Source organism: Camarhynchus parvulus, chromosome 3, assembly GCF_901933205.1.
Source record: "Camarhynchus parvulus chromosome 3, STF_HiC, whole genome shotgun sequence".
Classification (NCBI taxonomy): Eukaryota; Metazoa; Chordata; class Aves; order Passeriformes; family Thraupidae; genus Camarhynchus; species Camarhynchus parvulus.
This window is the reverse complement of record NC_044573.1, coordinates 17,519,964-17,544,296: the sequence shown is the minus strand read 5'-3', so window position 1 is coordinate 17,544,296 and position 24,333 is coordinate 17,519,964. Positions and strand designations below refer to the sequence as shown.

The 24,333-nt window shown below is 45.7% G+C and overlaps 1 protein-coding gene across 8 annotated transcripts in view; it reads left to right on the top strand.

Moving 5' to 3' along the window:
• The first annotated feature begins 17,692 nt into the window (after window positions 1–17,692).
• The window catches only part of EHBP1 (EH domain binding protein 1), a 206,559-nt gene continuing 199,918 nt past the window's right edge, over window positions 17,693–24,333 (top strand). For all 8 annotated transcript variants that reach the window (XM_030946204.1, XM_030946198.1, XM_030946201.1 and 5 more), the window contains exons 1-2: window positions 17,693–17,950; window positions 19,008–19,420. In XM_030946204.1, coding sequence (XP_030802064.1) covers window positions 19,317–19,420 — 104 coding nt within the window. In that variant the 5' untranslated portion in view covers window positions 17,693–17,950; window positions 19,008–19,316. The remainder of the gene's footprint in view (window positions 17,951–19,007; window positions 19,421–24,333) is intronic.

The following is a 24,333-nucleotide window of genomic DNA, read 5'->3' as shown; positions in this document are numbered from 1 at the left end:
AACACCTTGGCAAATCTGCTCCAAAGTAGTTCTCACTTCTGTTGAGCAGTTTCTGCCTGCCCAGGGCTGGGAGCAGAGTCTCAGCAGAGTCCTCCTGGCTGTGTGAAGCTGCTGCCCTGACACTGCAGTGTGAGGGTTGTACAGACCCCAGGGATGGCAAAGGACTCCCCCAGCAGCATGTTCCCGGCTGACATGGGTTAGCTTGCAATAGGTCTGTCAACAGCAGCTGGAGAGAGCTCTGGTCCTGGAAAACAATGTGTCAGCTGCCTGGGTTGGGCTGAATTCTTCAGTGCTTTGTCTGAGCCCAATGTGCAGCAGCATTGCTGTGGGATGAGCTGTGATCCCGCAGTGCTGCAGTCCTGCTGCTCTGGAGCATGGACCTGCCTGCCCAGGCCCAGGGGGGGCTGCCAGAGATGGACTGGCTTGCAGGGCTGGTCAAAAGCTGCACAGACCTGCAAGTCTCTTGTATTTATATAATTCTGTCAGTCTCTTTCCACATCTGAATTTTAAACATCCGTTATAAGGCAGTGCTGCTTTAGTGGTGAGCCAAGTTTCTCTTCTGAAACACATGTTCCCTAAATCCTTCATCCTTTATTGCCTTTGTTCTGATTTATTGCCCTTGCCTTACCACATGTGTGAAGCACAGTGGAGGAAAAACTCCCAGACCCAATAAAGCAGTCCTCTCTTCCCTCTTCCCAGCCCACATGCATCAGGATTAATACCCTGAATAATTTACATCAGGTGATTCAACAGTGAACTAATTTATCTCTAATTTCTTACCTGCCTTCATGTAAATACAATGAAGAGGATGTTGATAATGTGAGAATTATGGTAAACCCAGAAAAAGCTACTGTGGAGAACTGAATAAATGGGGTAGACACTAACTCTAGAGAATGGTGGTGTCATTAAAAAATAAAAATTGTTGACTTCCTTTTCTAAATAGGCATTTTCTGGATATAAATTTTTATGTGACTCTTATCAATAGACTAAAAGGGCCTAATTTGTCAAAAACTCTCTCCCACAAAATAAAGGCCACTTTTTGGTATCCCAGGGGAAGCAATAAGCACCCGATGCACTCAATTGCTAGTGAAAAAAAAACAACAACTGTGGAAAAGTAAAATAAAAAAATTTGTGAAGATTGTATGAGATAGAAAAGTCCTGTTGAAGTTTTCGTTTGGGACGCTCTTGATTGGAAGCTTGTTGTCATATTCAGGCCTGGTAACTGTGTAAGTTAAAAGAGGAGGGCATTCAAAAGCCTGCTCAGAGGCATATTTGTCTTCTTTTTCTTTCTTCTTTTTCTTTTCAATTTTTCCCTCCTTTCTAAATGGAAACCAATGTTCCTAGCAGAATGTTTTACAGAATCTGCTTCCTTGAAACCAAAATGAGGCAACAGCTGTGCTTGCAGCAAGTTGCAGCATCTCCTTGCTGGATGGAGGCACAGTTTGTCACAAGTGGTGCTGGTAGCAAAACCCCAGCGAAAGAACCTGCCTGCCTGGGGGTGTTCACTCCTCTGAGGTGAGCTGGAGACACAATTTCACTTGGTTTCTTTGAAGAAAGAGCTCTACTCCACCCAAGGTCAATGAACTGAAGCTTTAGTAATCCTAGATGAAATCCTAATATGAAATGATCAGACTGCTGCTTTGATGAAATCAGAGCACAAGTGTTGTAAAATATACATCACTGAGCATCTTTAAAATCATAAGGCAATGGTTTTAGACTGCTTTCAGGTCCAAGTGAGCCATGCTTAAATAGTGTACTTGGTACCAAAGTCCAGTAAATTATTTGTATTCATATGTCTTGTGAGGTTCTTGGAAGCTTTCTGAACATGCAAACCCTGATTTGTTTAAGGGAAAAAGGCAAACCACACTTGCCTGCTTGAAAACTGCTTGTGAAAAGGTCTTGAGAGCCTTGGGCCTTTTTTTGTTTTCTTAGAAAACAGGAAATGAATTTCAGTTCTGCAGCTGATTTCTTAAGTGACTTGCTTTCTACAATCACTTCTGGGTTCTGGAATGCTGCAGAAATTATCTGAGGGCATTTTCAACACTTCAAAATTAAAATCAAATTGCTTGAAATTGTGCCAGCATTTTAATGAAAATTATTTTCTTTAAACAAACACTTGAGGACTTTCAATATTTTCTTAATCACAAGAGTATTCTTAACCTAAACACCTTTTCATTGTGGTTTCTCAAGGACCCTGTCTGCAGTGCTACAACCAGATGGGTCTTAGGATGCAATCAAATTCAAGATCTGCTTAGCTGAAAACTAGATGAGTGAGGGACACTCATTTTCACCCAGCACAAAGCTGTAAGGAGGTGTGACTGCAAGCACCATCTCTGCCTCTGCGCCCACAGAAATGTCTGGGCAGAAATGCCAGCAGGGCTTTTGCTGCAGGGGGAGGTCAGGCACAGAGTGAGCACTGGGGTCTGTGCAGCTCCCAGGTTCCCCCCAGTCCATCCACAAATGCTTTTAACAAGGGCTGTGACCTCTTTGCTGAGAGAGACACATGTAAGCAAAAGTGACCATGCAGCACATGGGATCCCAAGGCTTCCATGTGTTTCTCCAAAATATTATATTTTCTGATATTCACTGGGAGATTGACCAAACTAGAGCAGGCTGCCTAAAAGATAAATTCCCTGATAAAAATGTTGCAACATCCCTAACTTTCCTCAATATGCATCAAGAGGTGCACTCTTTAAAGAGCTGGTAGCAAGGGAAACAGTCTAAATCCTTAAGATCACCCCACATGCAACCATTAAAGTTACAACACTTTGACCTAGAGATGCTACAAAAAAACACAACCAACCAACCAAACAAAAAAGCTACATAAAACCCTTTCAGCCCTATGGACCTATGGACATGGCAGCCCTTCAGATCATGACTCCAGGATATTCTTCTTTGACACATATTGCCATATATTCTGAACATAAATGCTGTTCCCTCAGCTTGCTTCTGGCTGGGGCTGGAACTGCAGAGAAGTCAGTGCACACAGGGCCTCCCAGAGGCTTATGCTGGCTGGGAAAAAGATGTGGAATGTGTCCATATCAGAAGAGTCTGGAAGGAGTTTGTGATGGTCTGTTATTTCACTGTTAGCTGGGAGATGTGAAATTTCCTTTTCCGGATGAGCACATTTCGTGTTTTGCATAAGAAAGCAATTGCTTCTTGTAAGACTTAGCATTTCTGCTAATTTAATGAGCTATCCATACAAATGGGCTGCATTAGTCATTGGAAAGACCTTTTTCAAGTTCCCCAAGCATGCTTTAGACCTCCTGATAAAGCCAGTAGCATGCTGGACTTTCACAAGCAGAAAGACCTCCCAAAGTATGCAAGTTATTCCTGGCATGTTGTATTCTCAACATGTCAAGGAAACATGGATTATTTTTACACAAACAGGCAAATCAAAATGGTTCCTTAGCAAGCTCCCATGAACATTCTTGGACACTGAGAAGGAAAAGAATAAAGAAAAGTAAGAAAAATAATTGCTTCTGAATTAGGTTTCTTAGATGGATGTGTTGTCACACATTCAGAAGTTCATTTGCACCAGTTTGGACCTGTGATGAATGGTGGAGGGAATGAAGGATAAAAAGAAAGAACAAACAAGGACCATTAATTAATCTGGATATTTTATACTTGAGTGGATTTTTTTTCCATACTGTGAATTTATCTTCAAATGTAGACTGTGATGAACTGCAAACACTTATGGAAGTTCTTTTAATAGTTATTGATTAAGAGGTGATGTGAAGGTGTTGAGAGGGAAAGGATCTCTGGAGCTGAGCAGGCCAGTGTGGAAAGGAGACACCCACATCTTGCTGGAAACCACAAAGCAGCAGAGCAGCAAAACCCCTGGAGTGTCCTCAGCTCCCCTGACACTGAAGCACACAAACTCGGCCTTAGGTCTCACAAACACTGGAGCTGTTTTGAAACTCCCTGGGAAGGATTACAAATGCTGACTGCAGTTTCTAGACAAAGACAATAAGATATCACAGCTCTGGCCCCAGCTCAGTGTTTTATGTCTTAGCTTGTGTTACCATGTAGGGTCCCTGTGCATTAAATTGCCTCAGCCAAAACCCAGTTCTGACACCCACAAAATAATCCTGTGATTTACCATAATCCTGTGATTATGGTAAGACAATATAAAGTACTGCCTGACCTCAGCATTTTTCCCATTTCAGTGTAAAGAACCATTTTTCCACACAATGAAGGGATTTTTAACAGAAAAGAGGTGTAAAGCAAGCATAAATAGTGACACTTAATGTGCAAGTTCCTTCTGTAGGTAGTGTGTTTACTGGTTCCATGCTCATGTTCAAATTCAGGAACAGCTCTTGCTGCTTGGGCTTGCTGTAGACTCAGCCAGCTGCCTTGAGCTTCATCTTGGCCCAGCTACTGTCAGTAATGCAAGGGTACCAAAAACTATCAATGATTATACCTTCACTCAGTGGGAGGGTGGTTTTAATGCAAGTGCTTTATCCAAGGAAAAACAAAAAAGGGGAAGAGGGGACTTTTGTGCAGCCAAAACCTGCAGCAGCTGGGTGCTGTTGGGTTTGGTGCTGTGCAGGGCTGGGACTCGATGGTCCCTGTGAGTCCCTTCCAGCTCAGCTCATCCTGGGACCTGGCAGTGGCTCCTCACCACAGGGACACTGCTGCTGTGTGAGGTGCATTTTGTCTGCAGGAAATCAAAGTTCACACCGCCTTCTCTGTTTTCCTTTTATTTTTCTAACCTTGCACCTCAAATTTGCCCTCTCTCCTCTGACAGGCCTCAAGAAGAAGCTTTGAATGTGGTGCCAGCACAACAGCAGTGAGAGAAAATAAGGCAAGTACCCCCAAGATGTAATAACTACTACTGTTATTTCCTATTGTTCATCTGAACTTCCACTTCTGAGAACTTGAGTTAAATCCTAAATTTTCCTTTTATTTTTAGGCAGAATATCCAGCAAGTTAAGAAACAGCGTCACAAGGAGGTCCTAAGATGGGGCTTGCTCCAGTTTTCCTGCTGAGCATGTGTTTAGGAATTGCTGCTAAAAAAAATTCAGAGAGGATGGTAGTTGCTGTGCTGTCACATGGCCTGATACAGCACAGAATCTGCTTAGCATTCTTGAAGGGAAATTATCCAGCGCTGCAACTCACAATTTATAATTGGTTGCATATTAATAGCTAAAAAAGGCAATAAAATCCACTGTGTGTTTAAAAAAAAAAAAAGTAAGTAGGAGTATTACAAGCTGAGCAGTGAAAATCTGGGAGACTTCTTGGCTAGAGCAGGGCTGTGTGCAGTGTTGTTTCTCCTGTATTAATTACAAGCAATTTTCAATCATCTCCTTCCTTCAAGGAAGGATTTTGTTCAGCGTTTTTGTTAATTTTAATCTTGCTAACGTGATACTCTCTTGGAACCTCTCCCTTGTGTCATAACAGTGAGACATGCTGCCTCTTTTGTCCCTGCCCTTTGGGAAACACAGTTACTGCTGCTCATTGCCTAACCCTGCAGTGGTGACTGTCAGTACACCTCCCTTGAAAGGGAAAGAAACTAAAACTCAGCAGCAGAATTGTTCTTCCCCCCACCCCCCGAGTTCACTTTTATTTGCAGTATTTAAGCTAGACTGTGTGAGTGCCTCGAGAAAATCGGGGGTCTAAAATGTATGATGCTGTATTAGAGTGGAAAGCTTGTTATTCAGCACACTAATTATTTCTGAGTCACTGTATTTATGAAATATCATGTAATAACTACTTCACCACCATGAAAAATAAATAGTGCAAAGGCAGGCACTTTATGATTTTGACGTTTTAGTGTATAAACATATTCCCCAGTCTCTCTGGGGGCTACTGGGAATCAGATAATGATGTTTTTATGACATCTAAAAAAATGACATTGAATTTCATAATCTGTAACACTCCATATATATTGTTAGTGTTGAGCATTCTATTACAGCCTCAGTGGCTTATATTGCAAGTGTCAGCTGCAAAGGGAAAATGTACAAAGGTGGGGTTGTGGAACTGGGGGGAACAAGAGGGTAAAGCCTTGCAGTGCACACCTTAAAGCCTCTGGACCAGCTGTAATGGCAGATCCCAGACTGTGCTGGGACACCAGAATCCCCCTGCAGCTTTTTTCATTTCAGGATGGATTACAAAGCCCTTGCTGAAGGAGGCTTCCTGCTCGCACTTATCACTAGAGGGTAAGTAAGTCTGAGGTTTCGGTGTTACAAGGGTTGTGGGTCATTTACTTGAGTGCTGGGAGAAGTGTCTTTTGACATAAGTTATCTAGCACCTTTTGGGAAAGGGGCAAGGGATGAGGAAGCAGTCGCAGCTTCAGAAAAACTCAAATTGTCACTGAAAATGACAGTGAGAAATGAAAATGAGAAATGAAAATGAGAGTAAACCATCACCGCAGGTGGACGATGGGGACAGTCCTCTCCTTTCTGACACAGTGCAGGACAGCAGCCCCTTGCCAGAGCTGCCAAACTGCTCCATACGTACCTGGGTACAGAACGGGCCCCTGAAACAAGGGGGGATCTGGCTGGGTCCAGCTTCCTCTGGAATCCTCTGATTCCCTCCCCCGCAGGGAAATCCCCAGAGCCCTCCCTTGGAGAGACTTACCATGGAGTTCCCCCCAGAAAGGTTTTCCTGACAGACTTTTGCTGAACAAGGATCCATCCCAGTTCCCTTCCCCACATGTCCCCACTTCCCCTGTTTCCTCACTGGTTCTGGTACCCCTGGTGGCCGCCCCTTCTTCCCTGAGAGCCGATGCCCTTTGCCCTGCCCTATGCCCTCCCTGCTCAGCCTTGTGCAGAGCACATGGTCAGCCTTTGGCCGCTGGCTGCCCTTCGGCGTGCTCTGATAAACCTCGCTGGAACTGACCACATGAAAGGCCCTTCTGCCTCTCTTCACTGAGCTTGCTGGAGTGAGTGTGGTGTGGGTGGACTTCACTGCCTGACTGAATGCTTACCCAAGTGGCTTTTCCACAGGAGATGCTTATTGGGAAATAGGTAGCAGCAACAACCATCTAAACCTGCCCACCACTACAGCTTCCTCTGAATTTACAGCATTGGCAGACTGAGGTGACAAATCCTCCCATTGGATGGGTCCTCGGCATTAAAAAAAACTCCTTGCCATTAAAAAATTACAAGGAGTGTGGAGTGTGATCTACCATACGTTTTGCTGGAAGTGTGAAATTATTTACCCGTTCCACATTAGGACAACTGGTAATCCTTAGAAAAATCAACCCCCTGAGCCGGTAGACAGGGACAGGGAGCAGAAAAGACACCGTGTGATCTAGCCGAAGGTAGGTAGTGACCTTCTGTGCCACTTAGATGCTCATAAGTCATTGGGTAGAATGGGATTCACCTGAAGGTACTCATGGGGATTGATGGCAGGGCTCCCCAAGGCACTCCCCATCACTGACCATCAGTCCTGGCTGACCACGGAGGTCCCAGGTGGTGGAGGTTGGTCAGTGTGACACCCATCCACAGGAAGGGTTGGAAGGAGGCTCTGGGGAACTCCAGGCCTGTCAGCCTGGCCTCAGGGCCTGGGAAGGTAATGGAGCAGATCTTCAGTGTGATCACAGGGCACACACAGGACAGCCAGGGGATCAAGGACAGCCAGGATGGGTTTTAGGAAAGGCAAGTCCTGCCTGACCAGCCTGATCTCCTTTTATGAGCAGCGATAAGTGCCTTGCTGAACACAGTAACCAATGAGTGGAGGTGGCACTCAGTGCTGGGGTCTGGCTGACAAAGTGGTGATTGGTCAGAGGTTGAACTTGATGATCTTGGAGGTCTTTTCCAATCTCAATGATTCTACGAGTCTATGATGTTATGTTGTATTTCTTTTCTGACTTTTCTATAAATACAAGCAGCTATTAAGAATGCCTCTGACTATTATATCCAAGGATAAGTGTTTGAGATACATGAGAGATACTCCGGGAATTAGTAAGCCTTCAGTAGAAAAAAATATCCTGAGATCAATTTCCTGATTCAGTAGTGAAGTTGTCATATCATATAAAATGTAATGTGATTGTCCATAGCCCTAATGAAATCTTGACTTTTCCACCAAGCTTTCATCTATAAAAATCAAATTTATCTGGCATTTGTCTGCATTTTGAAAGGGATAGGGATTTTTTGAAATAGATATGATAGTAATCCTTTATGAAACGTTAATATAGGAGAACAATAATTTGCTGCATTTTCTTCACACAGAAACAATCAGCTTGAAAATGTGCATAATAATTGTCTTTGTCCTTCATTGTCACAGGCCATTAGCTAATGAATTTAAGCTGTACTTGGCTCTTGCTCCAATAAGAAAACTACATTAGAGATCTTGTAGCCTTGGTATTATATAAAACCTTTCAGTGGGTTTTATTTTAGTCTCACTGAGGTGATGCTGCCATGGGCTGAGGAATGCATCTCAATTTTGTGGTGAGCAGTGAGGTCAGCATGGACTGATGTAGTGGGTCAAGCAAGCTGAAGGGCATCTACAGTTATTGAAGCTGCCAGGTGCCAGACCCTCTTTGTTTGGTTCCTTATACTTCAGCCAAACTTTTCATGCCTGCCCTTGTGACAGCTTCTGGTTCGTCTTTTGGCTGGGATAATTTGCTCAACTCATTCCAGCAGTACCAAGATTCATGCTAGGGAAAATAAGTGGTTTGGGCAACGCTTTAAATAAACAACAGGCTCACCTTAAGTTGCTCAGCTTTACTGCTTATACAGTTTTCCCTCTCAGCAAAGAGGCTGGCAAAAGAAAACCCTGTGATGGAAGTGATCTTCACTGGCCTGAGCAAACAGGAGCCGTTGCTGCTGCACTGGACACTGGGATCTGCAGGCCAGCACAGGGGTGCAGTGGGATTGCTCTTTGGGATGCCAGCTGCTGCAGCCTGCCAAGGGGCACTCCTGCTGCCCAGCCACACTGAGACACACCAGTCCCCCAGTGACTCTGTCCTTGTCCCCAGCAGCGACACAGCTGGGAAGTGACACCCCATTCCTGCTGCTTCATGTGTCATTGCCTACTCGCAGGAAAGAAACAACCCATGAGTTCATTTGGGTTGCTGCCACCTTTGGGCTGCCAGAATGGTGTGCAGAACAGCAGGAGCATAAGGCAAAATCCATACTACTGTCATTTGTGTTTGGCATCTTATAAATATCAGAAAAAAGGACCTGAAACTCCTGGGCATTGCTTTGTATCTGAGCTCATGGATGTCTTGGAAGGAGAATGGATGGTGAGTGTGTGGTACACATCTGCTGGAGACACTCTGAGTAGAACATTGTTCTACAGCATCATTCTTCTGTTCAGGGATTATTGCCTCTGCACAAGCTGCGACACCACAGCAGTCAAGGGCTGGCTGTGGCAAAACATGGTCAAGTTTTGCTCTGTCCTGCAGAGAGAGAAGGCCCCAGGCAGCTGGCAGTGCTAGGTACTTCACCTGCAAAGTCATGTGAGAAATGGGTCGGTATTGCCACTCCTGTGAACAGGCACCATTTGCTCCCTTACATCTTTTCATCCCCAAACCCAGACTCTGGGCTTTCCATGGCCTGCAGCCCTGCATTTGGCTGTCCCATCTTGCTTCCTCGGGCAGATGTTTTGATGTATAGTGCAGGAGATGTTCTGAATGCTATGCCCCAAGCCATGGTGTAAAATGAGGATTCCTGTGGCAGAGCAGTGGCTGGAAATCTTTGGTGCTCCAAGGTGTTCAGGGGGAGGTGCCAGGTAGCAGCAATCACCCATTTTCCTAAACCAGCAGCACTTACAGCCCTACTGACAGAGGTTGACTCACACCAGAAGTAAATTCAATATGCATGAAAGGACTCTTGTTCTTCCTCAGTGGAGAGCATAAAGACATACTGTCAGACAAATTAATCTCTCTCTGATAATTTTCTTTTCAACATCATTGAACTGTCATTTCTCCTGGGCTTTGCCAGAATGTTTGATACATCCGTTGTTTTCCAAAACAGACAGATTCTACTAGTTTGGCAGATACAGGAATTTCTGCCAGGGAGAGAGATGCTGAGTTGCCCCTACCAGCCTTGTGCTGTTGTTGTGCAGGTCCTTTGCTGAGCTCTGGATGTCTGGTTAGGGATGAGAGGAAGGTATCTTGGTGATTGATTAGGTTGTATTTCTTAGTGCAGCAATGGAATTGTTCCCAGCACTTGACCTGGGCTGGGAGCACATTTGCTGGGGTTTTGGGATTCTACTTTTTTTTACTGGAGAGAAACCCATTTACACCTCCAGATCTTTAACTTCAAAACTAGTGATTCAAGGCTGCCCCAGGCATGAGAGTGTTACCTATTTCCATTTAGGAAGTAGCCCCAAATAGAGATTTCCTTTTTTTTTTTCAATTGTCCCTCTATATGGCTGACAAAGCAGTTACTCCTTCTAGGCATGTGTGAAGTGTCAGTAAGATTCCTAAAACTAATCATAGAAAAAAAAATTGAATTTCCCATCCCAAGACCGTGGATGAAAGATATATACACTGACCAATCTCCTCCTTCAGCCTGGGACTCACTGAGGACTCTGCCATAGTATCTCGATGTATCCCTATGGTCCTTAAGGCTGCATGTCCTCCATAGCTCTTGCAGAAGAGTTTAACAGAAATTACAGAAATAAAATTGTGAAGTGGAGGAAACAGGAGGAGCCCAAACATGACCACGATCTGGCAAAATAAGTCCTACATCCCATTTGTTAGCTCTTTTATTTTTGGAAGATAACTGTCCCCATGTTTTCTGATAGTGTGCCTTTAATATATACAGTCTAAAATGTATAGAGGGAGATTAGTGATAACCCAGTTAAAAATAACTTGCAACACCATTTAAATCCCTGTGGGTTAATCTGGGCAAAATGAAGAACAGTTTCTGAGTCTGGAATTATCTAACTTGGCTGTGATTATCTAGTTTAATTTCTAGATTAACAAGAGATATTTATCTCAACTGGGTGGCTGCTGAGGTATTAAAAGTAGGAGCAGGAAACTTTGGAGTCATTTTTACAACACAGTTAATTGCTTATCCTCTCAAAGCTGAGTCTCCCCACACCATTTCACGCCTGCCCAACACCATTACTGCAAACTCTTGTCCACTTGAATGTCTTGCATATGTGAGCAGGTCCTTGGAGTTCATTTCCATGAGCTGAAACTGTGATAATTGTACCTCTTCTCCAGGCTGAAGGCCACACCACACATACATATTTCCACCCTGTGCTTTGAGATACTTTTCCTCAAGCACCAATGTCCCATTGTGTGATGGTTGGGATTCTGGTTGTACTAGCTGTTAGCTACAAATTTTCCCCCTTAGTCTGGTAGGAACACCTTTTTGCGTAACAGATTATCTTATCACATCTGCAAGGTAATTGCTTCTCCACTGGCTTCCAAGAAAGCCTCAGATTTGATCTATGATGGCCTGTGCATTCCTAATGCCTGTACTCCAAGGAAATGTACCCCTGATACTGATGAGCTGCATAGATGACTGATGCTGTAGATCCAAAGTTAACTAGGCATTCTCTTGAAAGGTGACATGTATTATATTTGGGCAAAGAGGAGGTTCCTGAGTAATCTTTAGAGACAGCTGTGTTATATTTTATTATTTCTCTGTTGTTACAGAAATGCAGATAAAAGACTTTACATTTTTCCAGCTTATTATTCTGGTTGCATGTCCAGCCACTGATTTTTGGATAAACAGGATCACAGTAGAAAAAAATACATGGGGCTGTACAACCTTCACTCCTTGACCTTCCCACCACTGAATCTGCAGTTTCCTTAGTGCTACCATAAAGCATCTACAGCAGGTTAATCAGAGATTTGTCATAGCCAGGATCATGTAAAATGGGCATGGGAGCCAGGAAACTAGTCTGCCTCTGTACTTGCTCCATCTCTTATTTTCTCCCGTAGCTCTTAGAAAGAGCTCCACCTGGCTTCACCTTCCTGTCAGGGAGTTGTACAGAGGGATAAGGTCCCTCCTGAACCTCCTTTTCTCCAGGCTGAGCCACCCCAGCTCCCTCAGCTGCTCCTTCTCAGAACTGTGCTCCAGACTCTTCCTCGGCTTCACTGCCCTTCTCCAGACACTCTCCAGCACCTCAGTGTCTTTTGTGTCCTGGGGGGGCTCAAACTGAACACAGAATTCAAGGTGCGACCTCACCAGAGCCCAGTACAGGGGGTGATCAGTGCCCTGGTCCTGCTGGCCACATTATGTGCTGTTTATTCTAAAAAGAGAGAGGGAGGAAGGCATTCTTTGCCTCATTAGTGCTGCAGGATGTCGTATACAAGCATAATTATACTCTGCAAAAAGGGCAGGGAGACCACACAGGAAGGGCATTGAAGAACTGGAAAGGGTACAGGAGACACTGAGCATGACAAAAAATTGAAAGTTGCTATTTATGGACAAGATACTGGCTGCTTCTTTTGTTTCTTCAATTTTTTTTAGAAGAGAGGAGCAAGGGCTCTTAAAAGGTGTAAGCAATTTAATGGGTATCAAAAGGTAATGGCAAAACTCAGACCATTACAAGCTGACTGACAGGTGAGTTGATAATAAATTTGGAGAAAACATCACTAATCCAGAGTGTTCTGATCTGGGGCAGGGAAATGCTTTTTGTAGCATAGGGTCTCCACCACCATCTTTTCTCTTGCTTCCACAGGCTGAATTGCATTGTGACTTCTGCATTTCAGGAATGCGACTCCTGTCCTTGACCTCCTCTGCAGATAAATACAAGGTGGCCTTTACTGCTGAGTGGTTTGGGAAGAATGTCAGCCAGACAAGAGAGGGGAGAGAGGAAAGACAGGTGAGGATGTTTTTCATCTGCTCTTTTTCTGAACTGTCCTTTGCCGACAAGACTTTGGGCAGTGGGGTTAAGAGGAGCAGGCCAGGGGGTACCTGCTGCCTCTGGGGTGGCACAATGAAGCTGGGCACAGGAGAGCAAAGGGCTGTGACATGAGGCTGTCACTCGGAGAGCTGGCATTTTGGGTATCCCTCTGGCACAGAGTCTAGAAGGGAAGCACAACAGGGTCTCACCCAGGCAGGCTCCAGCCACAGCAAGGGAGTGGGAGAACAAAGAATCCATAAGAAAGGGGGGCTGGTGAGTTACCCCAGCCCCTGGCCCTGCAGACTGCTTTTGGCAGCAGGGCTCTCCAAGGGGGCAGGCTCTGGATTAGGAGGTTTCACACAGTGGGTGCCTGTACACAGCTCCACTGGGACCTGGCCTGGGCTGGGAATGCTGCTGCTGGTCCATAGGCAAGAGCCAGGCTGGGCTGCCTGCCTCAGCATGGGCAAGAGCAGCAATAAAACACAAGCCCACCAGAGTGCATCCCAAAATCTACTGCTTTGGCTGGCAAGGCAAGAATAAATGGTGGTGTTTCTGTGCCTTGTGCCTTAAACACAGCTTAAGGGAGTATTGCTGAAATGATGTGCTTTTGGTCTAGGCTGTGATAGGAGCTGGGCTGTCTGGTTCTGCAATGTGGGAATTGCCTTTTCCCAGCTGCCAGTCTCAAAGTCAAGCTTTCTGAGCACAAATAAAATGGGATATTGCACACACAAAACCCCTGTTAACTGTCACTGATATTTAGCAGAGGGAATATTCAAAACATTATTCCCTCCAATACAAAACGGCTACTGGGTGTTACCAGACCAATTCTTTTTTTTCCCCTATGTATATTATTTGTTACATATATATATATATACATATATATACACATGGTTTTTTAAATTACTCTTGGGATGTGAAGAAGCAAAGAAAAAGAGCAGACAATGTAATGTTACTGGTTACAGAAGGGAATATTAAAGTGTCAAGTACCAGTTAGGGACATGTTGGAGAGCAGGAGGGTGGTACTTTACACATATTAGTGAGGTCAGCACAAATTCTCCACTGCTTTCATTAACAGGGGATCAAAGGTTTGATGGGATCTAGAAATACAAGGAGGTTAAAACGTGGCAGGTGTGGGTAACGCCATGCACACAGACCTTTGCCTCAGAAAGTGGAATGTTCTTGCAAATCTGACATAATCCAATTCCTTGATTTCCTCAGTGACATTTCTGCAGGCTCATGCACAGAAGGACAGGGAAATGGAGATTTATGACAGCTATTCCTAGCAAAGGTCATTTCTTGATTGGTGAACAACCTGTCCTTAGTCATACTGATGACGAGGCGTTGAAGGATAAGGGAGAGGCTAGAGAGCTTTAAAGCTTGACAGGGAATAACAGAAATAGAGCATAGATCATCTCTCTAGTTGGGCCAGGAAGCTTGAATTCTTCCACCATCAGTCAAAGCCAGAGAACAGGAGGCAAAATCCAGAAAAAAAATATACAGGGATTTCTGTGGAGATTGTAAGGGAGTCTGAGGGTTCAAGATAGCAAGGGGAAAAGAGGAGCCACAGAGCATGAGTTTTTGGATAGTAACCGTGTCCTTGGTGAAACCAGCTGCTTATAAAGAACAGGGTCAGGTTGCTCTGGGGCTTCCCTGGCCAGCCCCACCAACCTCCCAGCTTGAGCAGCTCTCAGCATCCCGTCCCATGCCACTTCCAGGACAACACAGACGATACACAAATATACACAAATACACCTCCTCAGCTGTCCTTCCATAGGCTAGAAAGGCAGCAGGTGTGACGCACATATGGTTTAAATAGATTGTGTTATACATGTTAAATAATAAAACAGTACCTCCCTATTCATCACATGACTATTCTTCCTGCTTGCAGAAGAGACTTGACACTGTACATAAAGTGAAATGCCTTTTTTTTTTTTGTAATCAGAAGGACCCTTCTGGGAATCACAACAGAGTTGTTCACTCAGCTACTGACCTTAAAAGAGAGCATTGGGTACCTTGGTGTAACCAGCTTTGCTGATTTTCAAGCTCATAGTATTGGATTAAGTAAAAATGTGACCATTTCCCCAAAGCTTGGCTCAGATCCTGAGCTGAGCATTGGTTTGAGCTGGGTCATTGTCACAAACCAGGCTTGTGGCCAGCAGGACCAGGCAAGAGATGTTTGCCATATGGAAATGAAGCCAACACGGGGGCTCCTTGCTGACCCATCCGAGTGCTCTGACCAAAGGAGGAGCTTTGGGGCTCTTCATCCATGTCCTTGCTAATCCCTTTTTGCCATTTATTGGTTCCTCTGGGCTCTGAGCTGCCAGCAGAAGTCACAAGAGCTTTTGAGTTGGTCTGGTGCAAGACTCAGTCCAGTAACCTGAGAATGCTGTGGTGGCCTCTAGCTTCCAATCTGCAGCTGAAGATCTCGCCCTTCCTCCCACAGTAATTCCTTTCACCCTTTGAAATCTCCTAAGGCTTTCCCCAAAATCACAAGAACTGAGGATGGCTGCTCTTAAAAACTGTAAAATAGGTAACTGGTGGGATAATTGCCTGTGCTGTATTTCTCCCCACACAACAGAGGCAAAAGCAGCCTTATGCTGTGTACCTCCCAGCCTGGTGTAACTTGAACTCAAAAGCTATGAAGGAAATGGAAAATGTTAATAAATAATGATGTTTGAAACACAAGTCACTGAACAAACCACCAGACCTCCTGTGTTTATTCCACTGGACAGAAAATGTCTATCTCAGTTTGAGGAAAGTAAGATCTTGGTCACAGGTGTGTCTTAGGAAGTAGCCTGGGTGCTGCCGGTTATTCAGGAGATAATTCAGAGATGCTCACGGATTAACTTTTGGTAATATACTCAGAATAAAGACTTTTGAAGGAAAATCAACACAACTGATTACTTGATATTTCTCTGGTATGAAGAACCAAGGATCTCCTCAGGGCCACTGGAATTTTAGATTGCCTTGCTTGATCCACTTCACAGCTGCCAGCTTTCCATCTGGTATTTTCCAAGTCAGAACCAAGCATTTGTGTGCTTCATACTGCATGTTCTCGGTCTGATGTGCTCTGGAAATCCTGCCTTCATTTCCCAAACCCTAAGGAGGTGATCTGCACCTAAAAAGCCCAGCGATGTCTCCCTCAAGTGTGTTGGAATTGCTCTGTGTGTATAGACCAGCAGCAAAACTGGGACAGATATGTTATGACAAATATACAAAATCTTCAAATCTTTTTGCTTAACTTCAAAAATATTCAGGGGAAAGAAAAAAGGATTTTCCAAGAAAATCTGTATGAGTAGTACAACTGTCTGCAACATTTCAGTGTAACACTTAAAAAAAGGAGAATCACTGCCTCTTCCAGGACAGCTCCAAGTGCACACCCTCTGGCAGCTGGGGTAAGGGCTGAAGAGTAATATGTTATAAGCAAAGGGCTGACCTTTTCAATAGCCCAAATATTCAACTTCTCTGAATTAACTTAGCTCAGCTTAGGCCTGTGGCCATCCACATAGTCAGTCTTTCTCTCCTTTCACTCCAGCCACTGAATGCTGGCAGCCTCTGCGATATGCCACAACAGCGAGAGGCAGCTTAGGGGAAAGGAGGAAAACACTGGGATAAGGAGCTTTCCAGACTGTGGATCAGGCTTGGACTCCATTCGGTTTGTCATAGGAAAGAAGACAGAGAACTGCAAAGCCCCGAGGCTTCAATTTCACAGCTGCTCTCAGAGCTCCACTGCATTATCTTCCTTATTTCCCTGTGCTTCCACTTGATAGCTGGCTTAGTTTCTGACTTGGATGGCTGATGGGTTTAGGATTAGCTCCCAGAGATCACGCAAGCACCCAGAGAGCACTACCCTGACTCTGGAATTCACCTACAGCAAATGGCGCTTTGGGATCCCAAACTTGAACACACCTGTACGGGTGTGCAGAGGGCACGCGTGCAACAAGAGCAGGAGCCGGAGCAAGCCACGGGTTAATTTTAGCTTAATGCTGGAGCCCAGCACCGAGGCTTTGCATCTGGGTCCCCACACCTCCTTCATGGCACCGCAGTGCAGGAGCAGCGTTCTGCCAGCGTGGCCACGGGGAATTCAGAGCCGCATCCCACGGAGATCGCCCCTCTCACTGCTGCGTTCTCCCTTGCAGACACTTTTACATCGAACTGCAAAGAACATCCAGCCCCCGCCGCCTGGGTGCCGTTCCCTGAGCACGCAGGTTAAATCAGCAAAGGAACATCGTCCTGTCTGCGGCATTTAATTCCCACCAGTTTCCCAGCCAAAGCCGAGCTCCGGAGCCCCCACACGAGCGGGGCCTGTGACGCAGGACCGGGCTCAGGCCTGGCGTTTAACCGCCCCCTCCCCAAGGCGGGCCCAGCGCAGGGACTGTCCCTCGCCGCGGTTCCTCCTCCCCTCCCGCCGCCTCCATCCGCGGCCGCTCGCTGCCTCCAGCCGCCCCGCGCCCGCCTCACGGGAGGCATCACTGGTTCCCCCCCGGCTCCCTCCGTCCCTGCCCCAGCCCGGCCCTTCCCTTCCCGCCGCTCCCCGGCCCTGGGGCGGTGGCGAGTCCCGGGGGCGGCGGCGGAGCCACACCCCTGCCCTGACAGCCCGCTCCTCGCGCCGCGGCCCCCCCCCCCGCCCGCGCCGCTTTAGGAAGCGCCTCCGCCAATCGCCGGGCGCTGACAGACGGCGGCGCTGACCTATCGAGTAGCCCCTGCTCAGGAGAGCCCTGCCTCCTCGGGCTCTGTCACCAATCAGAGTAGGCTGGGGGCGGGAGATGAGGATACGCGAAGCCCTCTCCTCTCACCACCTCCCCCTCCGCTGCGCGAGATGATTGATAGGCTCAAAGTCCAATGGGCCGCGGAGGGACCGCGGCGGGGCCAATGATGCGGCGTGGGCGGGGCCCCGGCGGGCGGCGGGGGCGGGGGAGCGGCGGGCCGGGGCGAGGCGCCGCGCAGCGCCGGCAGGAGGGCGATGGTGGCGGCGTGAGGCGCGCTGCGACCCGCGCTGTCTGCCCGGCCGGCGCGGAGAGCGGCAGGGGAGCCGTGCTCGCCATGAGGCTGCGGGAGGACGGGGACAGCCGCGGGGCGCTGCCGGCGGCGGGGCTGCTGCAGTAATGGGCAGCGGCACCGCTGACTCTCGCCTGCCGTGTGGTGCCAGCGCGCCCGCCCGGCGGGGCCGCCCGCGAGGAGCCGGCGGCAGGTGAGTGCCGCACGGGGAGCCGCCCGTTCCCTCCCGCCGCTCCCGAGGCCGCCGCTCCCCTTCTTGCTCCCCGCCGGTGGCGTTTTAATTTTTAAACGGCTCCGGCTCCCGGCCAAGGGCGGGGGGCGCTGCCCCGGCGGACTGGGCGCGGAGGTGACACGGGCTGCTGAGGCGGAGCGGGGCGCTCCTCGCCCCGGGGCTCCCTGGGGACCCTCTCTCCCGGGGGCCATTCCACTTCAGGTGCCAGCTCTGATGCTATCCTACCCTGACTTCTCGCCAGCTGCGGCCAGCTTCTGCTTCCCTGTATTCGTAATGAAGAGGCTTTCCCCCCGCACCCAGCGCAGATGCTGCTTTCCTTTCGAGGGAGGAGACCCACCTGGGTTTCTCCTCTCCCTTTTCACTTCCCTGATGAGCATTCCTCAGTGCAGGATGGAGAGGCATTTCCATTTCAATATGATGCAGCGAGGAAGATGGGGAATCCTGGGTAGCCAGGACTCGGGAAATGCCCCTTCCTCTTTCGCCTTTCTCCTCACCCTGGCACAGGCATTTGGGCAGCAACATTCCGTTTCTGTCTTCCTGGCTGATCCTTCTCTTTGGACAGAGAGATGAAAGCGGGAGGTGTGTTAGAGGAAACAACTGTTACACCTTTTGTCATCAAGACAAAGAACTTCATCTCCCGGTGTCCCTCCCTCTGGGTGCATGTTGGCAGCACCTCAGCCACTTTGCACTGCTTCCCGGAGATGCTGCACAAGGATTCCGTGTGGCCCCGAGCTGCCCTTTTTTGTTGTTGTTGCCAGTTATGATGGTGCTGATAATAGGATATGTTGATATGTTTCCGAACAGTCTCGTGGTTTAAATTCCTGAAATTGCTGCAGTATTTTTATTTATTTATTTATTTATTTGGGGCTGGAGGGGTGTAGATGACAACAGGAAAGGGCTGTGTTCTTGTGGTTGCTTGTAGTTCTTTGAAAGGTACAAGATCACGTGCAATTGCAGCACTTAGTGAGAAGTGTATTAACCAATGCTGTCTCTTCTCTCTGTCTTATTTGTCTTCCAGTCCTGCAGTCTTCCCTTCATCCACTGTGTGAAGAATGATGATTCCATGAGAGAACTTCCTTTCCATTACCTGTCTACTGCTACTGCATGCTGCTCCTGGCCAGTGATGAGCCATTCCGCTAGACTGGGATTTACCCTGAGGAGGGGAGAGGCAGAATATGAATTGTAGACACCCCGTCACGTTTCTCCCACACTCTTTTTACTGTATCTGTATATAAACCTGCTAGTCTCAAGCACACACGCTCTTTGAAACCGGCGTTGGTATTCACACAGTTGCTGCTGTGTAAGAGGACTGGTATTTCTCACCACCATGGCTTCAGTTTGGAAAAGACTGCAGCGTGTTGGGAAACATGCATCCAAGTTCCAGTTTGTGGCCTCTTACCAGGAACTGATGGTTGAGTGCACCAAAAAATGGTAAGAAGCAGCTCATGTTGCTGTAAAAAATAATGGAGTAAGTTGCTGGTGCTGAAATAGGAAATGTTGCTCGCTGTGTATGGTGTGGTAGGTGCATGCTCTTGCATCCCCCTACCTTCTCTTGCCAGCCCATTGCAGAAGAGCTGCATGAGCTGCTTGTCTTTCTCAGTGAGCGCTGGCTTTGCTGTGTGGTTACCCTGGACCTGCTGGATTTGTGCTGTACTATTGATTTTCTAGGCTGGCATTGGTTTTACCTTGCAGAGGAGGGTACATTTGTTAGCTTACATCTGTAACTTGATGTGGTTTTAGTTGTCAGTTTTGGGTTTTACTGGGGCTTTTTGTTTGGGTTTTTTTTTGTTTGTTTTTTTGTTTTGTTTTGGTTTTTTTTTTTTTGTTTGTTTGTTTGTTTTGTTTTGTTTTGTTTTTTATGTTTCCCATGAGCTCTTTTCAGCTGCCAATTCAGCTTGGGGATGCTGAGTGTTATCTACTGACCCTTGAGTTGTTTGACAGGAGCACTGGAGATCAGTCCTGGACATGGTGGTCATGGGAGATATGGGTTGGATGCCCATATTGGTTTTTGACTTCCTTACCTGAGGAGGTCATGTGTCTCTTTCTTCTTTTCCATTTTTCCTTTCTATCTTTTAACAGGAAGGGGCAAGGGGCAGGTCCTTGGGAATTGCCTTAAGGTGTTTGTTTAATCAGACAGGAATCCTGTTCGATGGTGGTCCAGTTGGATGGCTTTGGAGCTGACTAGACAGCAGTTAATGGTGTGGGTCTGGCACATCATCTTTCCTGTGCAAAATGAGCTTAAATAAATCTGCTAGGCAAGACTAGAAGCAGCTTTTAAGTAGTCAGGGGAAGATCTCCATTATATAAATACTTAACTGCTGTTTTGTATGTTTGGAATATTGATATTACTGACATAATTCCTCACATTAGTGTGAGCACGTAGTGTCAGGGGATGAGGAAAATACTTTCCAGACCTCATGGACCGAGATGTTCAAATTGCCTTGTCATAAACTGCAACCTCCTTTCTAATACTTGGCCTTTCTTCTTGTTGGCAAATTTGGCACATGCATTGGCTGCTTTCACTGGTTATGAGTAATTGCCTCTACAAATTTAAATTCTATCTCTTGGAGTAGGAAATCTCTGTCAAATATGCTGGAAGGCTGCACACTGCTCTGTCTTAAAGGAGCACTGTCAGGTTAAATGTTTTGGATTTTTTTAGCAAGTTGTCTTCACGCTTAGGATGTTTAAGAAACAGAATTTTTCTGGAAGTTGAACTAGGTTTCACAGTGTAAACTACAAATGGAAACATTGTAGAAGTTGAAAGAAGCTGTCCTGATTATCTTATGGGATCTGCTGTCCCAAAGTGGCCAAGGAGTTTTCCACAGTAATTTTAGTTGATCAGGTTATTTCAGCAGTTGGGTTTATGTCCTTTTATGTTCTCTTTGCATTAATGAGGGTGTTTTAGGTTTCATTTTCATTTTGATTCACTTATTGCTGAGAATTTGCAGGATGCTTCAGCACTAAAGTATAAATCCTGCAGGGGAATATTTGCATTGGAATTGCAGCTAACCTTTCCTTGGTTTAAGAAAAAGTCATACACAAAAGTTCTCTTGTGAAGTATCTTATTATTTTAGAAACAGGCAGCTTGTTGGTTAATCATAACTGAGAGTGCCCACCTAGCAGAATGGCTGGGTATGCAGTAGTGAGAGAGCCATTCCAAACCTCAGATATGTAACTAATTTTTTGCAAAAAGGTCGTCCTTCTGAACCTTCATTCTACATTCTTGAGTTTAAATCTAGACAAGATCAGTGCTTGTGTTGGCTATTACAAAGGAGCAGTGTGGTGGTAAAATGTGGATGAATTCTAGGAAAAATCACAATGGGGACAAACATAACTCATAAAGTCCTTTGACTGTAAGCTCTTTGATTCTGCTTCCTGTTATTTTGAGAACCTTAACAAAAAATGTTCTTTAAGCATGCAACCTAAAATACTATATTTCTGCCATAAATCAAACTTATATAGAAATGAAGGGTTATGGATTTATGTATTTTGAGAGCCTTCAACTAAGTGTTTCCCTAGCTTAGGAGAAGATACAGTTTCTGTGCATGCCCGAAGGATCACTGCTTCATCTGTTTCTGAGTCTTGCCTCTGAGTTTGGCCCATGTGAGAACAAAACACCAGAAATGAACTCCATATGCTGCTCTTGCTGAAAGCACTCAATATATATTAAGTGTCAGTGCTGTAGTCTGTAGTTTGTTTGATTGAAATGTAGTAAGCAGTAAGTTATTTTAATGTACTGGCATTTTAACAATGCAGTGTTTCTGGAGGAAAAGAATGCTCCATTCATATTTTAAAGTAAATGACAACACAGTCATAAACACACTGGGACTGAGAAGTGTCTGTGAGCAAGGATTGTGCATGACCAAAACAGGCTGTGTTCCTTTTGTGAACTGCAGTCTTCTGTTAGGTTTGCATTTGTCTGACTCTTCAGACTCTTCAGAAACTTGTGTGTTAAAATATTTTTGTACTGATTGTGGATGGTGTGCAAGGTTGGCCGAATTTCTGGTTTGGCTTTAATACTCTGTTTCCTCTGGACTTGTGTTGATTGGAGTTTTGGTTTCGTTTGGTTTGGTTTTTTTAAATTATTTTTTTATTTTTATTTTTTAAACTTAGTGTTTAAAATAGCTCCTGCTCTTTTTTTTTTCTGGCATTCTCCTGGTACTGTGAGAAGTTACCACTGCTGTAGTGTTGCTGCTTCCCTTTTTTAAAGGATTATATTATCTCTTAGCATTTGGCCAGATTGGGCCGAAACCTTTCCTTGCTTTTTCTCCTGTCTATAATTTCTAATTCTTGTCCCTACTAATGGTTACAGACAGCCACTCACCAATGATTGCTCTTCCTTGGTGGTGTGTTTGGGGGAGATAGGTCGTGATGGAGTGTCCAGTGTTGTCACTGTTCTTTATTTTTCAGATAATTAACAGGACTGAGTCACTTCTGTGGCATTTTGGCAGCTCCCACTGACCCAGACCTAATTATTGTGGCTGCTCAGTATCTTTGAAAAATTGAACAGTTGGTTTATTTAGAACCTTTCATTAAAAATAAATAAATAAACAGATGTAGTCTTGGTCTTTAATATGGATTAGTGACTCTTGCTACTGCAAAAACATAGTACTTTGCATTAATCATATAAGCAGTTGATTTTTTTGAAGGGTGCTTGCTTGAAAGTGCTGGAGTGTGTCATCCTCCATTTACCCTTGGACTAAGCTGGGGCAGCTCAGGATTTTCCACACAGCCTCACCAGTGAACTACAGCCCTGGCCTGAAAGGACCACATGTGACACCAGGGAGTTAATTCAGTGCTTATCCTCAGTGCAGAGTCATTGAATAAAACCAGAAATCAGCCTCATTCATTTTACTTAGGCTTGTACAGGAGCAGCTGTATTCCCTGCTCTGTGCTGTCAGGACAGAGGGTGCTGTGTGGGGCAGGAGTGTGCTGGGCATCCCTGGCAGCTGGAATGCTGTGACCTGTGCAGAGACCCCAGTGCAGTTCCTGAACATTGGTGTCAGGCCCTGTTTGGGATGCCTTTGGCTTTGCTGCCAGTTTGAAGAAGCCCAGGTCTCCTGTTGGTCCTGGTTCAAGCTGCCAGCCCAGCATGAATCTCTCGTGTAACCTGGGGCTGCCCAGCTGCGGGAGGCCACTGTTCTGGCAGCTGAGTCGAGGCTTGTCTGAGATTCAGGCTCAGCCGAGGAGGAAACTTCTCCTTTGGACCAGAGATCAGTTCCAGTACTTGGACCTGATGCTCTGATAGCAGTTTTATAGAGCTGCTGAAACATCTGCTGCTGAACACGTGAGCTCTTTAGGGTGGTTTTTTTGTTTCCTTATTGTTCTGCGGTATGTCACAAGTCAAGAACTCAACAGAGGCTTCAAATGTAATACTGACTGGTTTCCACAGAGAATGGCTGAACTGAGAGAATTCAGGCTGCCAAGTTCCTAACTTGTCATTCTTCATTGGATGCTTTTATGAGCAAGAAAGCTGCTCACCTGAACATAGGTGCTAACTGCTTACAAAGGCTGGAAAAGTGTAAACATAGAGGCTTTTATACAGGATTTGTGTTCAGGAGTTGCTTTAGAGATAAAGAAAAATGTTATTTTTGTACAATGTTTGTAATGTCTGTCATTTCTTACATGAACTGCTTTACTTTTAAATCCTTCTTATAAATACGGTGAGCCATGATGTTTAAAAGGGTTAAACTTTTCATGTGTTCAGAAGCTTTAACTGAAGACAGGCTTCATGTCCATGAGGCAAGTTGCCTATTTTTATATCGATTAGGTATGGTCTGAAGTGGGTTCTCTCTTTTCAAATACACATATTTCTCTTTTGGAAATTAAGTAAGGCTTAATCTTTTTTTTTTTTTTTTCCAAAAGGCTTTAGCCATCTGTTTTCCTCTTCTATTGTAGTTTCATAACTGGATGCTGCAGGAATCTTAAGATTTGGCATGCATTGTGCATGGGAGAGAAATGAGCTTTTTGAGATTGCACGGTTCACACTGATCTGCCTGCCTTGTGCTTGCTGCTTTCCAGCAAACCCATCAGTGCCAAAGGCCACCAGAAGACCTGGGCTTAACTGGTTGCTGTAGAATCCTTGTTTGCCTGCATGGGGTCAGGCTGTCACACTGCTCACGTAATTTTCTTGCTTTGCACAGTTGTTAGAGGGGATTTCCTGAGTCCCTAAGTGCATTTGACTATAAAGGGTGATCATATTGAATCTCTTTGGATTAGTTTTGCTGTGCACTGTGCTGTTGTGTCGTGGGCTTGCTCTGCAGAGTTTTTGATCAGGCTGGAGTGTTGGTGATACAGGTGTACTGTAGTATATATAACTTGTGCAAGGAAAGCACCATGCAATT